At 42.0% G+C, this 22424-nt stretch overlaps 1 protein-coding gene across 1 annotated transcript in view; it reads right to left on the reverse strand.

Annotated features, from left to right (window-relative positions):
- The window catches only part of oxr1a (oxidation resistance 1a), a 244486-nt gene that overhangs the window by 212799 nt on the left and 9263 nt on the right, over positions 1–22424 (reverse strand). Inside the window, exon 2 of the mRNA XM_034228824.1 lies at positions 1301–1386. Coding sequence (XP_034084715.1) covers positions 1301–1317 — 17 coding nt within the window. The 5' untranslated portion in view covers positions 1318–1386. The remainder of the gene's footprint in view (positions 1–1300; positions 1387–22424) is intronic.

The following is a 22424-nucleotide window of genomic DNA, read 5'->3' on the forward strand; positions in this document are numbered from 1 at the left end:
GCTTAACTGTATGTATTAACCTGTTAAGCCCCAAGCCTTTTTCAGGTCTCAGGCTCGAAAAATGACATTCCCAGAACAAATTACTATAACTTCTCTTCTAAAAAGGGGTACATTAATAATCTTTTTTCTCAAAGCAATGATAAACCTGTGAGTTGGATGTAGAAAAGTCAGAATCAATATAGATGTTTATTTTAAAGTAAATTCAGATTGAACAAACATTAACATTACTTATAGTGAAAACCACCCTTGAATGATGGGATGGTAGACTAAAAGCTTTAGGAATCCAAACTATAACATATAATAAGTACCCTGTATCAAGGTTGATGCAAAACAAGTGACATTTGACCTTTTTAAGAGAGGTTTAGAAAAAAAAACACTTCTGGGGTCATTTGGGTGGATTTGACCTATCTCTGGCCCCCCTTGGTCGATTTTGGTGATTGACACAACTTTTGAACTGTTAGAGCCAATAGAATCGAGGGGAAGTTCCTAAATCCATATAAACATTACCCATTGGTGAATGAGTGATGCGTAGCCAGCAAGCCCAAAACCGGAAGCTGGGTTACAGCTCTCATACACTCTATATGAAAAGTCTGTTTTTGACAAAAATGTTATGATGGATTATCAGTAAGGATGGATATCCTCGTGGATTCATCTTCCTATTATACACACATGCATTTCCAAACATTTGGACTACCTATGTTGCAAACGTATTATCTTTTCAATTTACACACGGCATCTATTGCACGTCTGTCCGTCCTGGGAGAGGAATCCCTCCTCTGTTGCTCTCCCTGAGGTTTCTCCCATTTTCCCCTTTAAACTGTGGGTTTTCTCCGGAAGTTTTTCCTTGTACGATGTGAGGGTCTAAGGACAGAGGGTGTCGTATTGTCATACTGATATTCTGTACAAACTGTGAAGACCACTGAGACAATTGTAACATTTGTGATATTGGGCTAAATAACTAAACATTGATTGATTGATCAGTAATCATTTCAAAGTGACACATAGACATTGGATTAACCTTCAGCAGCATTTGTATGCGTTTTAATGCCATTGAACACAACTTTGATCAGCTGGCTTTAAAGATTAAACTTAACAACAAATAAAGGGGGATTATTTTGTCTTGGGAACTGGAATCAACCTTCACATCAACGTCTTTCATATCCATAGTAATCAGCGGAATGTAGCTGGACAGAAATGTCAGCCATTATCAGCAGAAGCCATTTTGAAATTCCCTGAGATTTCTTGCGGGCTTGTTTTTTTTGAGCAGATAAGAATAGATCAAAAGTGACATTGTGCTGACCTCTTGGTGCTGAACATCTTGGCAGCGTCTTCTCTCTCCTGCTCAGAGGCTCTGGTAGGTCGCGGTTTGATGTTGACTTTTCAAACCTGCATGCACACACACAAACAAGAGACAGGGACGGGGGACAGAAGGAGATAAGAGTGAGATTTTCTACATCACTGTGACGTTGCCCTCAAGTTGTCTTAATGCTTTGGCCATGCTGACCTCAAAAACCTCCATTAGCCGGCCTCCAACTGAGCGATTCAAATTGACTGGGCACGGCAGGAGGCAAATGAGCAGAGCATAACTCGGCCAACATGACAAAGACAATGCATGGAGTCAAATGTCAGCTTTAATAATTATTCGCTTTACTTTATCACAACAGTACCGATTGAAAACAGGGTGGATTTAATTAGCACAGAAGCTCAACCGGAGCGACGAGGAACAATTAAAAAGGCAATTAAAAAGAAGTGCTATATATTTGCTTGTGTATAGGCAAACATGTCACATGCAGGCTATTAGGAAGCACAGTCCCTGAATGGGTGGATTCCCAAATTGGGTCTCTAGATATCTGTGCTACGCCTAGAAAATTGTATAATGGCTGAGAGTTAAGGTCATCAGAGACTCCGGAGGAGGAGCTGGAGTAAAAGAAGGTATGTTTCAATAATTAATGCCGAGGTCTATGCAGGCCTCACTTCTCACCCTGTACTGTCTGTAATGAGATGAGTGGAAGGCCACAGGGAAGGGAATGGAAAGGGGCTGATTAAAACGCTCAGCTCAACACCATCCACCTTCTTTACCCCTCCACCATCTTATTTATAACACCTGGAATGGGTTTCCCCTCGCCTGCACACCGGAGCGAGCAGAGGGAGCTGAATAAGCAGGCGTAAAGGTTAACAAAGTAGCGTGACACTGGAAACATCTGATAATTCATTCAGGCGACATAGAAACCGCGGATGTACTCACTCCTGTAAGTAATCCAAGGGAGTGCAGCTGCCAATTTGTGGTTTCCGTGATTCACAGATGATAACAGCACAGGAAAGCAGCCTTTGATTCTTATTGAATTTTATGATTTCTTCTTGTATTTTATTATGTTTAATATTTGGCAGACTGTGTTTTACAAACAAAAACTTTTTTAAATACAGCCTGCAGTAAGGATTTATGGTTCTGACATTGCCTTACTCTTAAGGTATAACGTGTGTTTGATAATGCTATTAACTAGATTAAGGATTGGAGTAGTCTCACTCTCAGACCCCGTTTACACGAGGACGATACGGGTTGCATCCGCATAGTTTCTCTTGCGTATAGCCCTTTCGTTTACACAAGGCCATAATAAAACGATAGAAACGGACCCCGCAAACGATAGATCTGCAAACGGAACGCTCTGGGGGCCAAACGGCTCTGTGTGTACGCCTCTATACGATAATTTTCTGATAACGATTACATAGCCCCGCCTCCCTCTCCCCATGTCTCCTGCTCAGAGATCAGCTGCTGGGCTGTCAGAAGAGGGGGAGGAAAAGAGAGGCTCTGTGTTTTATTCTTATATGATTATATAGAGTCGTTATCAATTTGTTTTGAAGCTCAATAAATAACAAAGAAGACCTCTGACCGGCACTTTTCTAATTTTGTCCGGAAGATTTAAACTTTAACGGACATGTTCACCGGCGAAAAAAATTGTTAACGGAAACTCTGCCGCACGGTTCCCTCGTCCCTTGGAAGAGACGGAGAGGTGGGTGTTTTTCATCTGCTGGTGGACTACCGGAGAGATGTACAGCAGGAGCACACGCTGCCCACCGCGGAGAATAAACAGAAGGGCAACGATGGCAACTAGGGATGCTCCGATCGCCAATTTTGGGGCCGATCGCCGGAATCAGTATCGGCCGATACCGATCGCCGATCCAATCGAGTGGGCGGGGCCTAAATGGAAGATTTAAACATCACTTTAAATCTTCAATTTAAAGTGATGTTTAAAACTCAGTTAATGGGGCTCATTCACTGGAGCTTCCACAAACAACAATCAACTTAATTATTACATTCAAATGATGTACATTATTCAAGTTGACATTCACTTTGGATAATAACACGGGAGAAATGAGCGGAAGCGCTCTCTTTTCCTCTCTCCCTCCCCCCCTCTCCTGACATCCTGTCAGTATCTCATGCAGCTCTCTGATCCAGTAACTAATGAGTGACCCGACAGTGAAGAATAAATATATTTATAACTAGTTTTGCTTGTTCCAGAGGTACATAAAATAGCTAAGTGTGTTAGTTCTAACTCTTGTGTGTTTCGCTCCGCTCACCGGTCCGGCGGGTGGAGCTGCAGGATTTCTACTTCACACCATAGACTGTATATATAAATGAACGTAGTGTCCGTGACGTCACCCATAGGATTCTGAAGAGTTGCCGTGAAGCCCTTAGTAGGCGGAGTCGGCCACCAACGGCTTGACAGCAACGTCAGAGTCTAATCCCGCCTGCTCCAAATAAGGGCAAAGAGGCGGCGCCGAGGCGGGACCTGCTGCCTCCGAACTGGAAGTAAACAGAGCTAGCTCAGGCTAAGAAGCTAAGCTAACATGAAATACATGCATACCAAGTTACTGCCAACAGTGTAGTTCCCCTATATAAACGTTACATTCATAATCAAATGAGACAATCTGCAAGAGAATTAGCTATATGTTGTTATCTTAATGCTTTTCATTCACACGTTAAGAAAATAAGTACCGATACAGAGCAGAACAATTGTGGTGATGTTCAGCTTAATAAGCCTTGTTCAACATAATTTATTTAGCTAATACTACAGAAGGCGAACCAAGTCTGCGTTTCGCTGCATTCCTTTATCTCCAGTTATAACGACGGACTCCACCGCCCGGACCTAACGGAGCCGCAGGGGGCTAGCTCCGGGACGCCGGCTGGAGCTAGCCCCCTGCGGCTCCGTTAGCTCCGGCGGCCACCACTGGGATAATTGGGTCCCCCATTAACATTTGCTCCCGTTTAGCATTATGGGCGTCATAGCCATAGACTATAAAAGTCTTACCCAAGGCTGAATCATAAACTAAAATGTGTATGCATAAAGGGTTACGTCCTTAGCTGGCTAATAAGTAACAAGCTAAGCTACCAAGCACACAAACACCTGCGAACGGGGTTAACATGTATACTATTATCATTTTAGACTTCTTGGAAGTTCTGTTAGTACATTCAAGCACACAGCACGACATTTGAATTGTCTGGTATTTGTAACAATATTCCCTAAAAGGCACAATCACCACGAACACGGCTAAAGATAAAGGGTCAAGTACAGTACAACTAACTAACGTTGTAGCCTCTATGGTTGTAGCCTAGCAGAGTGGACAAGTTGCTGTTAGCTGACAGTGAGGCATGTACGTGTCCATCAAAGTGACCACGCCCTAATTTATGCAAAAACTTTAAGACCTAATATAAATAAAAGGGTCGTGTTAGAAAACAATTCACTCACAGATCCATAATCATGAAGGTGGAATCTAACTATATCGATAATACAAATGTATGGAGCCAGGGGTAGAAACATGTTTTTTTCTGCTGTAAAGTTGGGCATTTTAACATGGGGGTCTATGGAAATTGCTCCTTTCTGCAGCCATCGCCTATCGGCCAATATATGAACTGCAGTGTGTGGCACTTCCGTATTGGCGTCCCGGCTCTTCCCCAGAGTTTGCCGCTTGCTTCACACACACACACGTTGCATACCGCTATTTTACTGTCTTTTTTCGGACACCTTAAAATAATGCCAGACCGGTGAAGCCATTTTGGCGAGCTTGTTTTGCGGCGTACAGAGAAAAGTGTCATGTATTTTACGTCATGCGATCGGCTCTCGCAATAGGCATGTTTAGAGAGGGCCGATCGATCGGTACAGAGCGAGTATCGGCCGATCAGCGTTTCCAGCGGTCTCGTGTGAACGGACACGTTAATTGAGCCGAATGCTCAACGGAATACTTTTTTTGAAAACACATACGGTGCGTAAACGCAAACGTTCCCGTGTAAATGGGGTCTCAGAAGCCAAATAAAAACACACATCCCAGATACGGGTGAAAGCTGTTGTCAACAGTTTGTCAAAAGTTTCAAACTCCAACATTTCCTCACAACTGTAAAAAAAAAAAAAAAGAAGGATTTTCTCAAAATAGGCTACAAGTCTACAGCCATGTTAGCAGCTCTGTAAAGATTTGCTAGCGTTGCCCTCACACAACTTGTGTAGAGTGAGAAGAATAGGAAACCTCACATAACTGTTCACACATTTTTCCAAGCTGGTTTACATTTACTGCTAGCTTTGCAATTACCAATAAATGAGATTTGAGTGAATGCTAACGTTATGCCATCGTGCTTGAAAGGACAAAGCTAACATGCTAATGGTCAGGTAGCTATAGCTTGAAATGATAGCAGCATTTTGGCAGGAGTTTAGTGAGTTTACATGCACAGTATTTGCAATATATAGACATACAGTACAGAAAAGGCAAATAATCATTCAGTTGTCTAAGGTATTTGGTTATACATTTGACAAATTAAAATGTGACGTGAAACTTTCGTGAAAGTTAGCCAATTAGCTAGTTAGCTGCAGCACAAACATAATTTTAATGTGCACATGGAAATGTGGTTGGCTACTTTACAGGACCAATGTTAACAACACCGTCTGCCAAAGTTACTTTAAAACTATCTTGTTCCCCTGCTGGAGGTCAGCCTGCCAGCTGCTGTCAATCAAATAACACGTCAGGAACAAATATTATATTAAAAAAAATGATGAACATGATAAGTTCAGTTGGACACTAGAATCACTAATGTCAGCCTCCTGGTTGAACAATAGGTAAAGTTAGTCTTCATGGTTTATTCTTTTGGGAACATGGGTGTCTGCACAACATTTCATGGCAATCCCTACAAAAGTTGATGAGATTTAGGCCAAGCAGTTTGAACAGGTTTAAACTCAGAGCGCACATGTAAATGTTAAGGTGGTGGCAGGACTGGTTTAACCCTTAGATGCTGGAGTGACTGGACCCTACACTCTTCCATAAGTGGGTCAAAAAGGACCCGTATGAGAATAATATGTGTTTTTATGCCATTTGGTTAAGAAAAATCACTTGTATAATATTTAGTATTATATTTTGGTTCACACTAGAAATATTGTTATTATACACGATTTATAATTTTAGACATTTTTTTTACATTTTGAAATGCATGCGGGTCATTTTTGACCCACTTATGGAAGTTTGGGGTAATAATACAAAACTACAATTTCTTAAAATTTAAATGGCATGATATCAAAAACATGTTTTTTGAGGAATAGCTGGAATATGAAATGATAAAATGTTTTAATTACAAAGATACTCTAAGAAAATCACCTCACCGGGTCAAAAGCAATCTTACAAGCTTTGTTTCAATGTATGCATAGTATACGTAAAGTTTTACAATACAAAAGATTGTCATTATACAACACAGAGTTATGCAACAACATACAGACTTAGTCTTATTCTGCTACATAACAACAAGAAATAAAAACTATTGTTGTGGTGTTATGTGGAGCATGATGAACAATGAACATGACATTACTTTTGCTTTGTTCCATCACAACATATTGTTCAAACTCATTTCTCCTTTTTTAAATGCCTGTGTTCTGCCAGTTAACAAGATCAATGGCTTTAATTAGATAGGCAGTAGAAAAGGAACAAGGTGCCGAATTAGAACTATCTGTGGACGTTAACATGGTTTTGCAGAGCAAATTCGGTGGGACACACATTGCTTTCATTTTATTTTCACACTTGAAATGATAGTTACATGTTTTGATCAGCAGGATAACCTAATATTAACAACATTTTGTAATTTTTGAAGCATAAATACAATCGCCAGTAGTAAAACGCTAATGTCGCATGACTTCTCTTCACCACCGCTAAGCTAACAGCAGATTTGTGTTAGGTGTGATGACGTCAAGTAGTCTTATTTAGTGACTTGTTATCAACCACCGTTTTTATGAAAAATATAAGCTTTGGACTTTTTAGGGTAATTAATACTGTGAAAATCTCTAACGTATTTAAACGAGAGATCTTATATCAGGCATCTCACCGAAAACACGTTCAAGAAACATTTGATTTTGAGAGTAGGGAACTGTAAATGGTCAAATGCTAACTCATTTTTGTGTTTTAGAACTCATTCCTGCACCACTCAATAGTAGGGTTGGATACCGAGAACCGGTTCCGGTTCGGAACCGGTTCCAACATTTCGATTCCAACGGCATCATTTAGAAATGTGAATTTCGGTTCCGCTTTTCGATGCCTGAGGAAATGTTTCTCACCGCTCTCCGTAGCCTACTGTATGACTGCGACGGGGCGGGAAATGTAGTGTTGTACCTACAATTCCTACAGCGTAACCTGGGACCAGGGCCGGCCCGTCGCACTGGCGTTATAGATGTTCGCCTAGGGCGCCAGTTCTGGGGGGTGCTGCGCTGGCAGTTTTGGGAGAAAAAAAAAAAGTTTTGACCATTGGTGCTCATCCTAATTTTCGGCCTTGATGTAACAACATTCATAATTAAGTTAATGTAACACCCTTTTCATCCCGGTTACACTTTTCATTTGCCCTGTACGATGGGCGCTGTAAGTGATGAAAATGGGGGATGTTGGCTTATCTGGCGCCCGCAGCTCACAGACAAAGTGCGAGGGAGGGTGCACCGGTACCGGCGCTGTTGTTATTAGAATCTGGTGCTAGCTGCTCTATCGGATATAAGAAGAAGATGTTTCTACAATGATGTGGAGGGAGAGTCCTCTCCTGTCAGACTGAGAGGCTGATAACTACAGCTCAGTGAGGTAAAGGACTCTGAGTGTTTAGATAGTTCACTTTAGTCTAAGTTATCTCAGTGGGTCTCAAACGGTTTGGTCACAATTTATGTAAGCACATATTTCCAAGGCACTCCTTTATAATTATTGGGATAAAACAGGTTTGAAATCATTCCAATGTATACTATGGGCTAGTTGCACAAGATGGCGTCTATCAACTTCCGGCGGCTGGGTGTGCGGTTGTAAACTTCCGGTCTACAGTAGAGCGGTAGAGGGAAGAGCGATAGATAGCGTATAGATAGCGAGAGAGATAGCATATAGATATTATATAGGCACTATTTTACACTCGATGTCTCCAAGACCTACCGAAGGTTAATATCAGTGATGTACATCGGCTGGTACAAGCGGCAGGCTCAGCCCAGAGGAGCAAAAGAGAAAAGGGGTTCAAGATGTAGCTACATATCCAGCTACGTCGACAATTATGAGGGTAAGTGACAAACAAAGCTGTAGTAACTGGCTAACTTTGACAAATTGACAGTCTTGTTACAGTGTAAAGAATTGTAATGATGTACTATTACGTTTTTTTTGGATAACATGAATGATATCCAATTCCCCACAGTTTCAAACAAAGATCTACCTTCAGGGAGAGTGAGCATCAGGGCTAGCTGTTACAGGTCCATGAGAAAGCATGAAAAGCCTCACGATCTCACAGTAGGGAGGAAAATAAAAAGTGTTAATCATTACATTACATTACATTGCATTTAGCTGACGCTTTTGTCCAAAGCGACTTACAATAAGTACATTCGACCAGGAAGACACAACCTTGAAGAAAACAGAATCATATAAGTATATCAGGTTTCATAGAGCCAAACATTTCAAGTGCTACTCAACTGGCTTTAGGTAATCCAGTCCTTTATTAGTATAAAAGTGCTTTGTTAATCGTTCTAACGCTCGAAGTGGAGTCGAAAGAGATGAGTTTTCAGTTTGCGCCGGAAGATGTGCAAGCTATCTAATCTCTTCTTAATCGATTCAAAGCCTCAATCAGGTTCATGTTCTGGGGTTTTGATGTGGCTAGAGTAGGTAACCTGTGATTTAGGATTCAAATAAGCCCAGCTAGCTGACGTGTTGCAACAGATTACATAGTGACAATACATTTGCTCACATCAACTGGTAGCTAGCTATGTGTGTGTAGCATGAAGGGGCTACAGATTTATTTTAGTTTTGTAACCCTCTCGTGTAAAATGATAAATACATTAGCTAAACCCAAATTTAGCTTTCATCAAAGATTCTTAATGAGAGGTTGAAAACCGTCTCTGCTTTCATGGAAACCCCAGAAACGGGTTGTGACGGCTGCTGTTCTTTACTGTATGGTTAGTATAATCCATGTAGGGTCCAATTATTTTATTGGCCAGTGTTAGGTAAGTGCTGGTTTTGTACCCTCCATCCATGTTAAGCTGTTCAACGTTCTACTAACACTATTTTATGTAGTTATAATATAAGATAATACATTGAGAGAGCTGAGACAGGCTATACAAGCGTATCTGTTTGAATGTCCTTAAATTACAGTATTCCAAACAGCAGAACTTCTGTGTATGTGATGTGGCTGACAACCTGACATGGTTTAGCCTTTTCCCACACCTATTACTTGCCTGATCAGCCTGCTCTCAGCTCTCTCAGTTGTCTGTGTTGTATTGAAGCAGTGTCCTAAATGTAAAATGACTGACATTTTGTTTTAAGAACTGTTCACCTGTGGAGATTGCAGTGGCAAAGTGTTCCTGTGTAGCTGGAACAGCACTCTGCAACCACAATGTTGCACTGCTGTTCCAGACCGCACACTACTCCACACTCAACCTGGCTGCTGTGCCCCCTGTCCTCAGCTGCACTGAAACAGAGCAGCGATGGCACAAGCCAAGAACCATGGTAAGTACAGTATGTGTTCACAACCAATCCACGGTTTAATGAGTATTTCCTTTGTGCCAAGAGCTGATTTAGTATGTTGCATCAACGACCTTTTCAATTAATTTGACAATTCTTTTATGTAATTAATAGGGTGTGAAACCAGGCAGAGTGAGTGACATGGTGTTCATTTCCACTAAGCCAAAGCACTTTACAGTTGTTGACGGTGTAAGGTAATATCTATTGCCCCAGGTAATTGTATGTAGCCTGCTACAACTTTGTGATTGTTGTCTGAGTGTAAAATTGTTCTTAAAGTCCTAATTATCATATAAACATGTTCAAAGGAGTACACGTTACAAGGCCGTGCGGGGGGAGCTGCCAGACCCAGATGTCCTCAAAGTCAGCGAGGCATACAAGGACTTCTCAGCAGAAATCACACCACGAAAAAAAAAAAAACGAATGGCTCACTACTCAACGACTAACACTCTTTCAGAGGATATGTTGGAAATGCACACATTATATATATTTTTTGCATCTACTTTCTGGATATTGTACATCTGTTCATCTGTTATATAAACTAGCATTACTTAAATATGCAGAGACTAATTGAAATGTTTAAATATGTATTTTTTCCCCCGATATAACATCAACCTATGTTTTGTAAAAGTTTATTAAATTAATCTGTAAAATGTTATCATATTGTGGATTTATTAAATTATGTATTTTCCTTTGTTATTTATTACATTACATTACATTACATTTAGCTGACGCTTTTATCCAAAGCGACTTACAATAAGTGCGTTCGACCAACAAAATACAACTTGAAGAAAACAGAATCATATAAGTACATCAGGCTTCATAGAGCAAAAACATTTCAAGTGCTACTCAACTGGCTTTAGATAAGCCAGTCCTTTATTAGTATAAAAGTGCTTCGTTAATAGTTCTATCGCTCGAAGTGGAGTCGAAAGAGATGAGTTTTCAGTTTGCGCCGGAAGATGTGCAAGCTATCTGCCGTCCTGATGTCAATGGGGAGCTCATTCCACCGTCCTGGAGCCAGGACAGCAAACCCAGGTGTTTTCGCCGATGGGAACATGGGTCCCCCTCGCAGCGAGGGCGCAGCTAGTCGTTTGGCTGATGCAGAGCGTAGTGCACGCGCTGGGGTGTACGGTTTAACCATGTCCTGGATGCACGAAGGGCCAGATCCATTTGCAGCATGGTAAGCAAGTACCAGTGTCTTGAAGTGGATTCTAGCAGTTACCGGAAGCCTGTGAAGGGAGCGGAGGAGCGGAGTGGTGTGGGAAAATGTAGGAAGGTTGAAGACCAGACGAGCCGCTGCATTCTGGATGAGCTGCAGAGGTCGGATGGCACATGCAGGTAGACCAGCCAGGAGGGAGTTGCAGTAGTCTAGGCGTGAGATGACGAGAGCCTGGACCAGAACCTGAGTCGCTTTCTGTGTCAGCTGGGGACGTATCTTCCTGATGTTGTAAAGCGTGTATCTGCAGCAACGGGTTGTAGCAGCGATGTTTGCAGTGAAGGACAGGTTGTTATCTAGGGTCACACCCAGATTCCTTGTAGTCTGAGTCGGGGAAACAACTGAGGTGCCGATGTTGATTGTTAGGTCAAGAGTGGGACAATCTTTTCCCGGAAGGAAGAGCAGCTCAGTCTTGTCAAGGTTGAGCTTGAGGTGATGAGCAGACATCCACTGAGAGATGTCAGCTAGACAAGCAGAGATGCGTGCGACGACCTGGGTCTCTGAGCGGGGAAAGGACAGAATTAATTGGGTGTCGTCAGCGTAGCAGTGGTAAGAAAAACCATGCGGGCTAATGACTAATCCGAGCGAGTTTGTGTACAGGGAGAAGAGGAGGGGACCAAGAACAGAGCCCTGAGGGACCCCTGTAGTTAATTGACAAGGGTCGGACTCAGACCCTCTCCAAGTCACCCTGTAGGTACGGTCTTTCAGGTATGAGGTGAGGAGGGAAAGTGCAGAGCCTGAAACTCCAAGTTTTTGGAGAGTGCGAAGGAGGATCTGATGATTCACCGTGTCGAATGCAGCAGACAGGTCCAACAGGATGATGACAGAGGAGAGGGATGCAGTTTTGGCAGTGTGCAGTTCTTCCGTGACAGCAATGAGAGCAGTTTTTGTGGAGTGACCTGCCTTGAAACCAGACTGGTGCGGATCCAGAAGGTTGTTCTGATTGAGATAACAGGAGAGTTGTTTAAAGACAGCGCGTTCAAGTGATTTAGACAGGAACGGGAGGAGAGAGACAGGCCTGTAGTTTATAACATCTGACGGGTTGAGAGTGGGTTTCTTTAGGAGAGGGTTTACTCTTGCCTCCTTGAGACTGTTTGGAAAGTGACCAGAAGTTAGAGAAGTGTTGATGAAATGGGTGAGAAACGGTAGAATATCAGGAGCGATAGTCTGAAGGAGGTTTGAAGGGATAGGGTCCAGAGGACAGGTGGTAGGGCGGGCAGAGGTAATGAGGGTAAGAACCTCACTTGGAGAGAGAGGGGAAAAGGAGGTTAGTGTGTTGGTGGAAGGAAGGTCTGGTGACACAGCGGTGAGTAAAGGTGAGTCAGAAAAAGAAGAGCGAATATCATCAACCTTTTTTTTCAAAGTGGGTAACAAAGTCGCTTGACAGAAGTGAGGAGGGGGGAGGGGCTTTTGGAGGGTCCAAGAGGGTGGAGAAGATGGAGAATAGTTTTTTAGGATTGGAATAGGAAGATTGGATCTTATCTTGAAAGAAAGTGCTTTTTGCCTGAGAGATCGAAGCAGAGAAAGAGGAGAGGAGAGCTTGATAGGTTAGGAGGTCGTCACGGTGTTTGGATTTCCACCATTTCCGCTCTGCTGCCCTAAGGACGGTTCTATTAGCACGCAGTGCATCATTTAGCCAGGGAGCAGGAGGGGACTGACGAGCCTGCCGAGATGTGAGAGGACAGAGAGAGTCCAGAGAGGATGAGAGAGTAGAGAGGAGAGTTTCTGCAGCAGAGTTTGGAGGCAGGAGTTGGAACGAGTCAGAGGAAGGGAGGGCTGACGAGGCAAAGGTAGAGGGGGAGAGGGAGCGAAGGTTACAGCGGACAAGTGCAGGATGAGAAGAGATTAGTTTGTTATGTTTGGAAAGGGGTAGAGAGAATGAAATGAAGAAGTGATCGGATGTGTGGAGCGGGTTTACAGAGAGGTTAGAAGTAGCGCAGTTCCTTGAGAATATGAGATCAAGGACATTGCCAGCTTTATGAGTCGGTGGGGACGGAGACAGTGAGAAAGCAAAGGCGGTTAACAGAGATGTTAGTTCGTCTATCTTCCCCGTCTGGAGGTTGAAGTCTCCGAGAAGTACAGCGGGAGGGCCAGTTTCAGGGATGTGTGAGAGGAGATTATCTAATTCCTCCAAGAAGTCCCCCAAGGCGCCTGGTGGACGGTAGAGAACAACAATGGTTAACTGTATAGGATGGGTTACTGTGACGGCATGGAATTCAAAGGTGGAAGGAGTGAAGTTAGGTAGCTTGAAGAGGGAAAAGCTCCATTTGGGAGAGAGCAGGAGACCAGTGCCACCTCCTCTGCCAGTTGGTCTGGGTGTATGGGAGAAGGAATATGCAGTGGAGAGAGCTGCTGGGGTGGATGTGTTGGATGGAGTAATCCAGGTCTCAGTGAGAGCAAGGAAATCCAGAGACTGCAGGGAGGCGTAGCCAGAGATGAAGTCAGCCTTAGGAACAGCTGACTGGCAGTTCCACAGGCCACCTGAAACTAGATGTTGGATCTCAGTGGAGCATGTGGGATAGACGAGAGCAGGCCGGTTATATCGATTACGAGATACACGGGGCCAGTGATAATTGCGAGAAGACGCATGAACAGGAATGGAGAAAATACACATGATTATAGCATGAGGGGCTAAACAACCAAATAAAATAAAACAAAATAAAAACACCAGCGATACTTAGCTCAATCAAAGTAGGATTTGCCTCCCTCGTGACTCCTGTAGGACTCTAATGTCTTTGCCAGTCTTAGCCTGTCTGACGCTGAAGCTGACGCTCCAGGAAAGTGCTACCTAAAATGGACACCTGATTGCTGAGTTCTCACAGCTGTGGGCGTTTGTTTTAAGGATATCATTCATTAGTACCTAAACATAGTATGGTATAACTGCTTTTTGTAATGAAATACACAATTGGTTTGGGAGCAAGAAATCTTTTAATCGTTGTTGCCCAGGCTTGCCGAAATGAATGGAAACTTATCTCCCGATTATAACATTGTGTAACTTGCTGCTGTTAAATACCGTCAAACTATGTGCAATATATACTTTATATACATATGCCATCTTTAATAACTGTAATATATATACTGGGCTGCTAAATCCTAAGAACTGCTACAGGATTTGATTTGTAGATTTGATTTGTTTTTTATCTGTATTTTTCAAAATTATGTAACTTTTTTTTAGCATATTGTTTATTATATTATAACTTAGTACTTTTTAACGCATGTAAGATATTCAACACTAAGCTGTCTGTGGCTCTTTCCTGCTTCAACGCTGCAAAGTTCCCCTCTGTGGGACTAATAAAGGTATTCTGATTCTGATAACCGGACGAATTTGTACAAAGGGGCACAAAGCATTGTAGTGCCGACTTTCTTACACGCTGGAAGGCCAATCGCTTTTCTTTACCCCGAAATCCGCTCATTCTTGCCCTCGGTGTGACATAACAAACTGTCAAACTGTCAAGCTGTCAAAACTCTGTACTCAAACCGGAAGTACACCCAGCCGCTGGAAGTTGATAGACGCCATCTTGTGCACAGAGCCTATAGGACAGTAAACCAGACATATCGTTTTAAACTGGACAGATAAAAAAATATGCATAAATAAAAAAGTAAAATAATATATGAATGAACAACAAAAATAAAACACGTTACATTTATTTGTTATTGGCTATGGTAGGTTACTGGTTATGTTCAAATACTTATTTGATTATTAAAATGTAAACCGATCTTTTTCATATGGGTGTTTAGAGTTGTACCCCCTAGATCAGTCTCTAGTAATTCTGCTTAAAGTGCACCAGATTGAAGCATTTTACTTTAAAATGTTCAAACATTTCTTCCCGGTATGCCTGACAAGGCAGATATGCTTGTTTTTCTCAACAAGAACTGTTTTTAAATGGGGGGGGTTTCCTTTAAAAGTTGGACTGTTGTAGCTTCAGTGGTTCTCAGGTTACAGTTACATAGCAGTGAATATAAACAGACTGATTAATGTGAATATTACTGTAAACTAACCTGTGTAAAAGTTTCTCGAATAAATGTAATCTTTTTAGTGGAAGAAGCATGTATAATTTTTTTACCCTGCCCCTCAAAGAATCGGAATTGAGAACCATTAAGAACCGGAATCGAAAAGTAGAATCGGAATCGTGGAAATTCAAACGATAACCAACCCTACTCAATAGTCAAAAATGGGAAGTGTATTCAAATATTTAAAGTGTGTCAGTAAATCATACAAATCTCTAAAAGGCTTATTGTTTATTTGTATGGTTTATCCCTCTTTGTATACTTTCACCAAAGCAACACAACATAACAACAATGCACCAGTGGAGCCATGTGGTTCTTCCTGACATGAATGGACCTTGTCTTCTTCTATCTCTATGGCAGAAGAACCTGTCTGACGATGTTTTCCCTGCCGAGCTTCATTAAGCCAGCCTTGTGTTTCAGCCTAATTGTCTCCGTACGACGTACGTGCAGCGTATCCTGACAAACACTATCAGCATCCAAGCATGTAATGGATTGAGGCGAATCCCTCAGACAGGCCGAGGGACAACAGGTACGGCCGGTGCTCGGGTTTGCACTTTTGCTAAACGCTGCCGGCCATAAAATAACAATGACACAGGGGCGATGTGTTCTTGTGTCTAACACACACAGCTTTAAATTCAGGGCTGACAGAGCGATTTAACACAAAACAAATATGAGCTAAGCAAGTATCTAGTGCCCCGTTAACACAGCAAACTGCTAACAAACAAGGCCAAATTCCATCCCAGTCCAGGTAGATCGTGTAAATTCTATTCTCAGATCCATACTGTTTTAGATGTAAATTCCATTTCTCCCCTGATGCTGGCTTTATGAATGACGAGGAGAGAAGGAAAATAAAGATATCGACTGTGCTGGGTCCTGGATGCGATCCAGAGTGTGAGCAGGAGAAGTGGAGTATTGATCAGAGGCAGGATTAGCTGGCCCAGCATGCAGCTAAATCAGTAACAGCCATGAAGAAGTACAGTGGTAGGAAAACAACACAACACCAGCTATGTAACAGAGTATGTATAGCGCAAGCATTTTAAATGAAGAAATAACCCGTTTTCTTTCCCAATACACCTCTGAAGGCGAAAGAGCAGGAAATACTGTATTCTGATTCTTCTAACAGCTAAAATAGTTTAGACTACACCCTTATTGTATAAATTAATGTCTATGTTGTTGACTGTATTGATACTTTCTGTAGGCTTGAAGGGACACGAAGCTGCACAAGAATTCCCGATGTGTAAAAATGTCAGGTGCAGCTGTAGAGTGATAGTTAGGCTGTTTTGCAGTAGGATCATAAGAGCAACTTATATAAAGAAGTTCGCACATACCCAGTTTCAAGGATTACAGTTTATATTTCAGTCCAGGAACTGAAGCCTTATGTATGACTTTTTTTGTTGCATTACATTATCAGAACAAATGGGTTGCTGGCCTACTCCTACCTTAGGCTGAATCCCAGCCACAAAAAAAAGTGTGACATGGGTGAATGGGCACTAACCAAAGTCACAGAAAAACACAAACAAACTGACCATTAAAAGCAGCAGTAAATCATCAATTACCGTGTTCGGAAAAGGAAAATTGCAGGTTTGTTCTAGTTTGTTGGCTTTGGCGAGAGTGTAATTGGATAAAGAATGACTAGAAAAGGCCTTCTGAAGGGTCAAAGTCATAATATAAAAAAAAAAATGTTTTTACCTGAGGGGCAGGACCTCACTTTGGATTCTCAGAATCGGGGGTCTGCTAAACCGGCATCTACTGCAGGTAACACCTTGGCTTTAGAAAAGTATCTAATACAACCCAACTTCAAAAACATCCAAAGTATCCTGTTAATACCAAGTGCCTTTGTCTCCACAAGGATTCAAAGTGTATTTCAGCGAAAAGAACCAGAACACCTAATTCTAAATTATTAGTATTCGGTGAATATTAAATTACAATACAGTCCAGGACCTGCAGTGGTATTTCAATGAGGGCCCGGTTCACTGCAGTGATGACTCATCTTCCCTTCTGTTCTCCACTCCTGTCCCCTGGTTGTCCCATTGTCTGCACCTCACCACTGTTTACATCTCTCCTTTCTCCCCAATTTATTTCCTTGGCTCTGTGGCCACACACACAGAAGCCTGATTGGAAGAACGTTTCCTGATCTAATAGGGGTCACATTAGCCTGGCAGGAAACACAATGCTATTATGGAAATGTTCAGTCAATTACTGGGCAACGAATAAACACCCCCCTTTGTCATTTTTGACTCTCATATTTGCACTGGGCTAATGGTTGTGTTGCATCTTATCTGCTCAGGGGCATCTTATCTGGGTCTCCTGGAGGACCTATGCAATATGCTTGAGGTCAGTTCTGTCATGTTGGGATTGTTGGGTTGCCCTGGATGACAGTGTTTTTCTTGCAAGTAAAACATCCTAATGGACATTTTGCTGAGGATAATGGATTTGTCTCAATTAATTTGTTACCAAAGAGCACAACCTTAAATGCATTCCTGTATTCCTGTAAAATTCCAAAAATGACAATAGACGCATGTTTGACTTAAACTCTGTTACTGGATTGATTAAGACAGAATAGCTGAAAATATGACAAACTATAAAAGATAACAAGAACACATTGAGGGGTTCAAACCAACTGGCGGATAAGAATTACAGTTTTACTTCCTCATATTCCACCATCAACAGAGCACCAGGATGCTCATTCTAGCCTAAATCACAACAGCCGTTTATTTTATAGACCACGCGTGGGCTTTGGGAAATATTATCTCTGCTTATGGGAATGCCACAGCAATGATGTTACAATATGGAAGATTATAAATGTTTCTTCAATCACCATTTCCACTAAACAATATAAAAGTTCACTTATTATTTTCTGCTCTCAAACATTTTGAAAAAGGTTCCATAATTACAAAACTCAATTCCTTTATATGTGCTGTATTGCAAAAATGTGTGGTTTGTTATACTCCTGTCGAGTACGGCTGTACTGAGGTGTTTTTCCTCCGAAGAGACAGAGCGGCTCTACCTGTTGCTGCCTGCGATCTGCGATCTGCGATCTGCGATCTGCGATCTGCGATCTGCGATCTGCGATCTGCGATCTACGGAGGCCTGCTCGTCGCAAAGAGACGGAGCGGCTCCACCTGTTTGCTGCCTGCGATCTGCGATCTATGGAGGCCTGCTCCTACCTGTAGAGTACGGCTGCACTGGAGAGGTTTTTACCCCGGAGTCGTCGCGGAGAGACGGAGTGGATCCACGCTTCGGGCTTGGCCTGCTTCCACCGGGCGTGTGCTGCTGTGCGGAGGAGGATTTGACCACGGCTGGGGCCTGCATTCCACCTGTCCTGGTTCTGCTGTCGCAGAGGCCTGCTTTCACCCCGGTGATACCACGGAGGGACCGGAGCGCTTCCACGCTGCTGCTTTCGCCTGTCCTTTGCTGCGGATACTGTGTGCTGGTCTGGGAAAATGGCCCATATCGGGATTCTGCTGTGCCTGTTAACTATTTTGGACTATGAGAAGATCTCTAGTCATTCTGAGGAGTCTACTGGATTCAGGTCTGTTCTGCCACCCGCAGTGGGCATCCCCTGCAAAGGTTCGGATGTGTTACACAAACAATTACCGGTTGCCTTGTCACAGTCAATCTGCTCAACAAAATATGTTTGTCTTTTTTGTTTTCCTGCGATGATGGTTCTTCAGGACTGCTTCTTAAGCTCAAATCACACTCTCGCAGACTTTTCCGGTGTTTCTAAAGTAGATGACAATGTATGTGTGTCGCTTAAGAGGAAAAGATGCCTGGTTTTGTTGTTGTTATTACTGTCAGGAAATGTACAACCTAACCCTGGTCCGCCCAGTAGTAGTCAGATCGCTACTCCTGCTGATTTTAAAGCTAGATCTGGGTTGGGTTTCATCCACTTGAATGTGCGCAGTCTGTTAGGTAAACTAGATTTTGTCCGCATTTGGGCGAGCTCGACTGACGTCATTGTTTTATCAGAAACATGGCTAAACAAATCTATTTTGGCCTCTGACATTGCCTTAAATGGTTATAATGTGTATCGTACCGACCGGCCTAATAAAGGTGGTGGCGTTGCCATTTATGTTAAGAATAAGTTCAGTGTAACCGCAGTAGTTTCCAAATCTATCAGTAAGCAATTTGAATTTTTAGCCTTAAATATAGAAGTGGCAAAGGGTCAACAGGTCATGGTCGTGGGCTGTTACAGACCCCCCTCAGCTGTCAAAGACTCCTTGTCTTCGCTAGCAAATCTTTTATCGCAACTAGACTACAAGGAAATAGTGCTACTTGGAGATTTTAACTGGGACTGGTTAATTACAGTGTCAGAGGATTTAAAAAACCTTTGTATCTCTTTAAATGTTACTCAGATTGTTGACAGTCCTACTCGCCCTAATATTAAGTCCCCAAATAAAATCCTCCCTAATTGATCTCATTCTAACTAATATTCCCTATAAATACTATATATAGTATTTGCGAATGATCTGAGTGATCACTGTGTTGTAGCCACAATTAGGGACACAAAAGTCCAAAAGGTTAAACCTCGTATTATCATCAAGAGAGACATAAAACATTTTGAGGAGCAGGGTTTTGTACATGATCTGTTTGGGTTTGATTGGGGAAAAATCGATTTGTGTGCTGATGTTGAGACTGCATGGTCTTATTTTTATCTTGGTTTTATGGAAATTATAGATAGACATGCACCCCTGCGTAAATTTAGAGTGAAGAAACGAGACAATCCTTGGTTTTCTGCTGAACTGTCTAGTCTCCTACATGAGAGAAACAAGGCCTGGGCAAAGGCTAGGAAATCAGGCTCAGAGGTAGAATGGCTGCGTTTTAGGCAGCTAAGAAATAGCTTCACTTCACATGTCAAAAGTGCTAAATCTAAGTATTATCTGTCAGTTACCACAAAGAACCTGAACAACCCTAGAAAATTCTGGAAAGCCATAAAATCGATATCCACCAGTGATATCCGTAATGAGCTACCTCCGTGCCTTACCACAGCATCTGGCACTATATCGGATAGGGCCACCATACTAAATTGTTTTAATGAGCATGTTGTGTCCTGTGGCTCTCTGTTTCTAATTCTGCTTCTGTGAACACCACAGTCGGTGACTCAGAACAATGTGGTCTGGAAAACCCTTTCAGTTTTACTCCTTTTACTGTTGATGTTGTTCGTGAAGTCTTAACCAAGCTAGATCCTAAAAAGCCGGCTGGTCCGGACAACGTAGAACCTTTCTTTTTAAAGATAGCTGCAGATTTTATTGCTCCACCTCGTACTACTCTTTTTAACCTCTCTCAGCACGAACAAAATCCCAAAAGTATGGAAGTCAGCTTATGTCCTGCCACTACTAAAAGGAGGGGAGGCCACCTTATTAAACAATTATAGACCCATCTCTAAATTGTCAGTTCTGGCCAAGGTTCTTGAACGCCTAGTGAGTGAACAGGTAAAGGTGTTTTTATGTAACAATGACATCCTGTCTAAACATCAGTCAGGCTTCAGAAAGCAACATAGCACCATCACTGCGACAATGAAAGTGGTAAATGATATTACGAGTATTTTAGATAATAAGCAGAGTTGTGCAGCTCCATTTGTTGACCTATCCAAAGCTTTTGATACCGTCGATCATCGCATTTTGAAGCAGAGGCTGGTCAGTATAGGCATATCCAGCCATGCGGGGTGGTTTGTGAACTACCTCTCTGAAAGGTCCCAATGTGTTCACTTTGATGGGCTGTCTTCTGAGTGGTTAAACATCACTAATGGTGTACCACAAGGTTCAGTTTTAGGTCCGCTATTATTCTCTATCTATATTAATAGTTTAGGTGAAAATGTCGAAGGAGCAACCTTACATTTTTATGCAGACGATACCGTTATGTACTGTGCAGGTCCCTCGATTAACGAGGCCGTTGTTAAATTACAGGCTGTTTTTAACATTATTCAGGCTCAGCTCTCTGAGCTTAAGCTTCTTTTAAATGTGGATAAAACCAAGGTAATGCTCTTTTCTAAAGCTAAAGCTAAAAATACACCAGAGGCTGCTTTGGATATTGTAACTACGCAAGGAATACAACTTGAAGTGGTTACCTGTTACAAATACTTGGGTATCTGTCTCACTTTTAAATTTCATGTAAATAACCTGCTTAAAATGCTGAGGGTTAAGCTAGGTTTCTTTTACAGAAATAAGTCCTGTTTCTCGCTTGAGGCCAGGAAAAGGCTAGTCACTGTGACCTTTTTACCTGTGCTGGACTATGGTGATTTGTTATATATGAATGCACCTGCCAATTACCTGAGCAAGTTAGATGCTGCGTATCACAGTGCACTGAGATTTTTGACAAATTGTAAAGCACTTACGCATCACTGTACACTGTATACCAAGGCGGTTTTGCCATCACTTACTGTACGGAGGCTCAGTCACTGGTACTTTTTCATTTACAAAGCCATGTTGGATAAACTACCATCTTATATCTGCTCCCTGATCTCTCGGCGAATTGAAAGTACTTATTGCCTGAGATCGTATGCTGTGGTTTTATTAAATGTGCCAAGTGCTAGGACTGTCTTAGGGAAGAAAGCTTTTAGATGTGCAGCTCCACTAACATGGAACAGTCTGCAAAAAGAATGGAAAATTAGTTACCAAGCTAGTACCACTACATGTTTTTAAAGCTCGGTTGGATGCTACAAAATCAGATGCTGTTGGTACCTGTACATATGGTTAGATATGTAAATTGTAATCCCTGTACATTTTGCTGTATGATGTCCTTATGTCTTCTTGTGGAACCTACTGCTGCAGGTCTCCCTTGAAAAAGAGATCATTGATCTCAATGGGATTTTACCTGGATAAATAAAGGTTTTGAATTGAATAATGAATTAAGATAACAAGGTTTAAAACATATCCGTGTGAAGAGAACTCCCCGTAATACTAATGGCTATTCAATTGAGAACATTGCCAAAATTTACAATTAATCTGTTAGATAATTTCAATTAAGGCAAATGTAAATTGTTGTCATTTATGAAAGTAAAGAAAAAGGCATGTATCCTCCCTAAATTGAGTGGCTCATGCTACACCCAAGTTTGCTGACAAAGAGACAAACAATTCAGAAAGCAACACACCAAACCGGAAATATAACCTCTTTGGGGGGGTTGATAAGGACAGAGGACATACAGTCCATACATTGTAAATTCATCATAAATAGTTTGACTTTGAATAATTAGTGCCGCAAATGCATGTAA

Source organism: Gymnodraco acuticeps, unplaced genomic scaffold (assembly GCF_902827175.1).
Source record: "Gymnodraco acuticeps unplaced genomic scaffold, fGymAcu1.1, whole genome shotgun sequence".
In the NCBI taxonomy this organism is placed as follows: Eukaryota; Metazoa; Chordata; class Actinopteri; order Perciformes; family Bathydraconidae; genus Gymnodraco; species Gymnodraco acuticeps.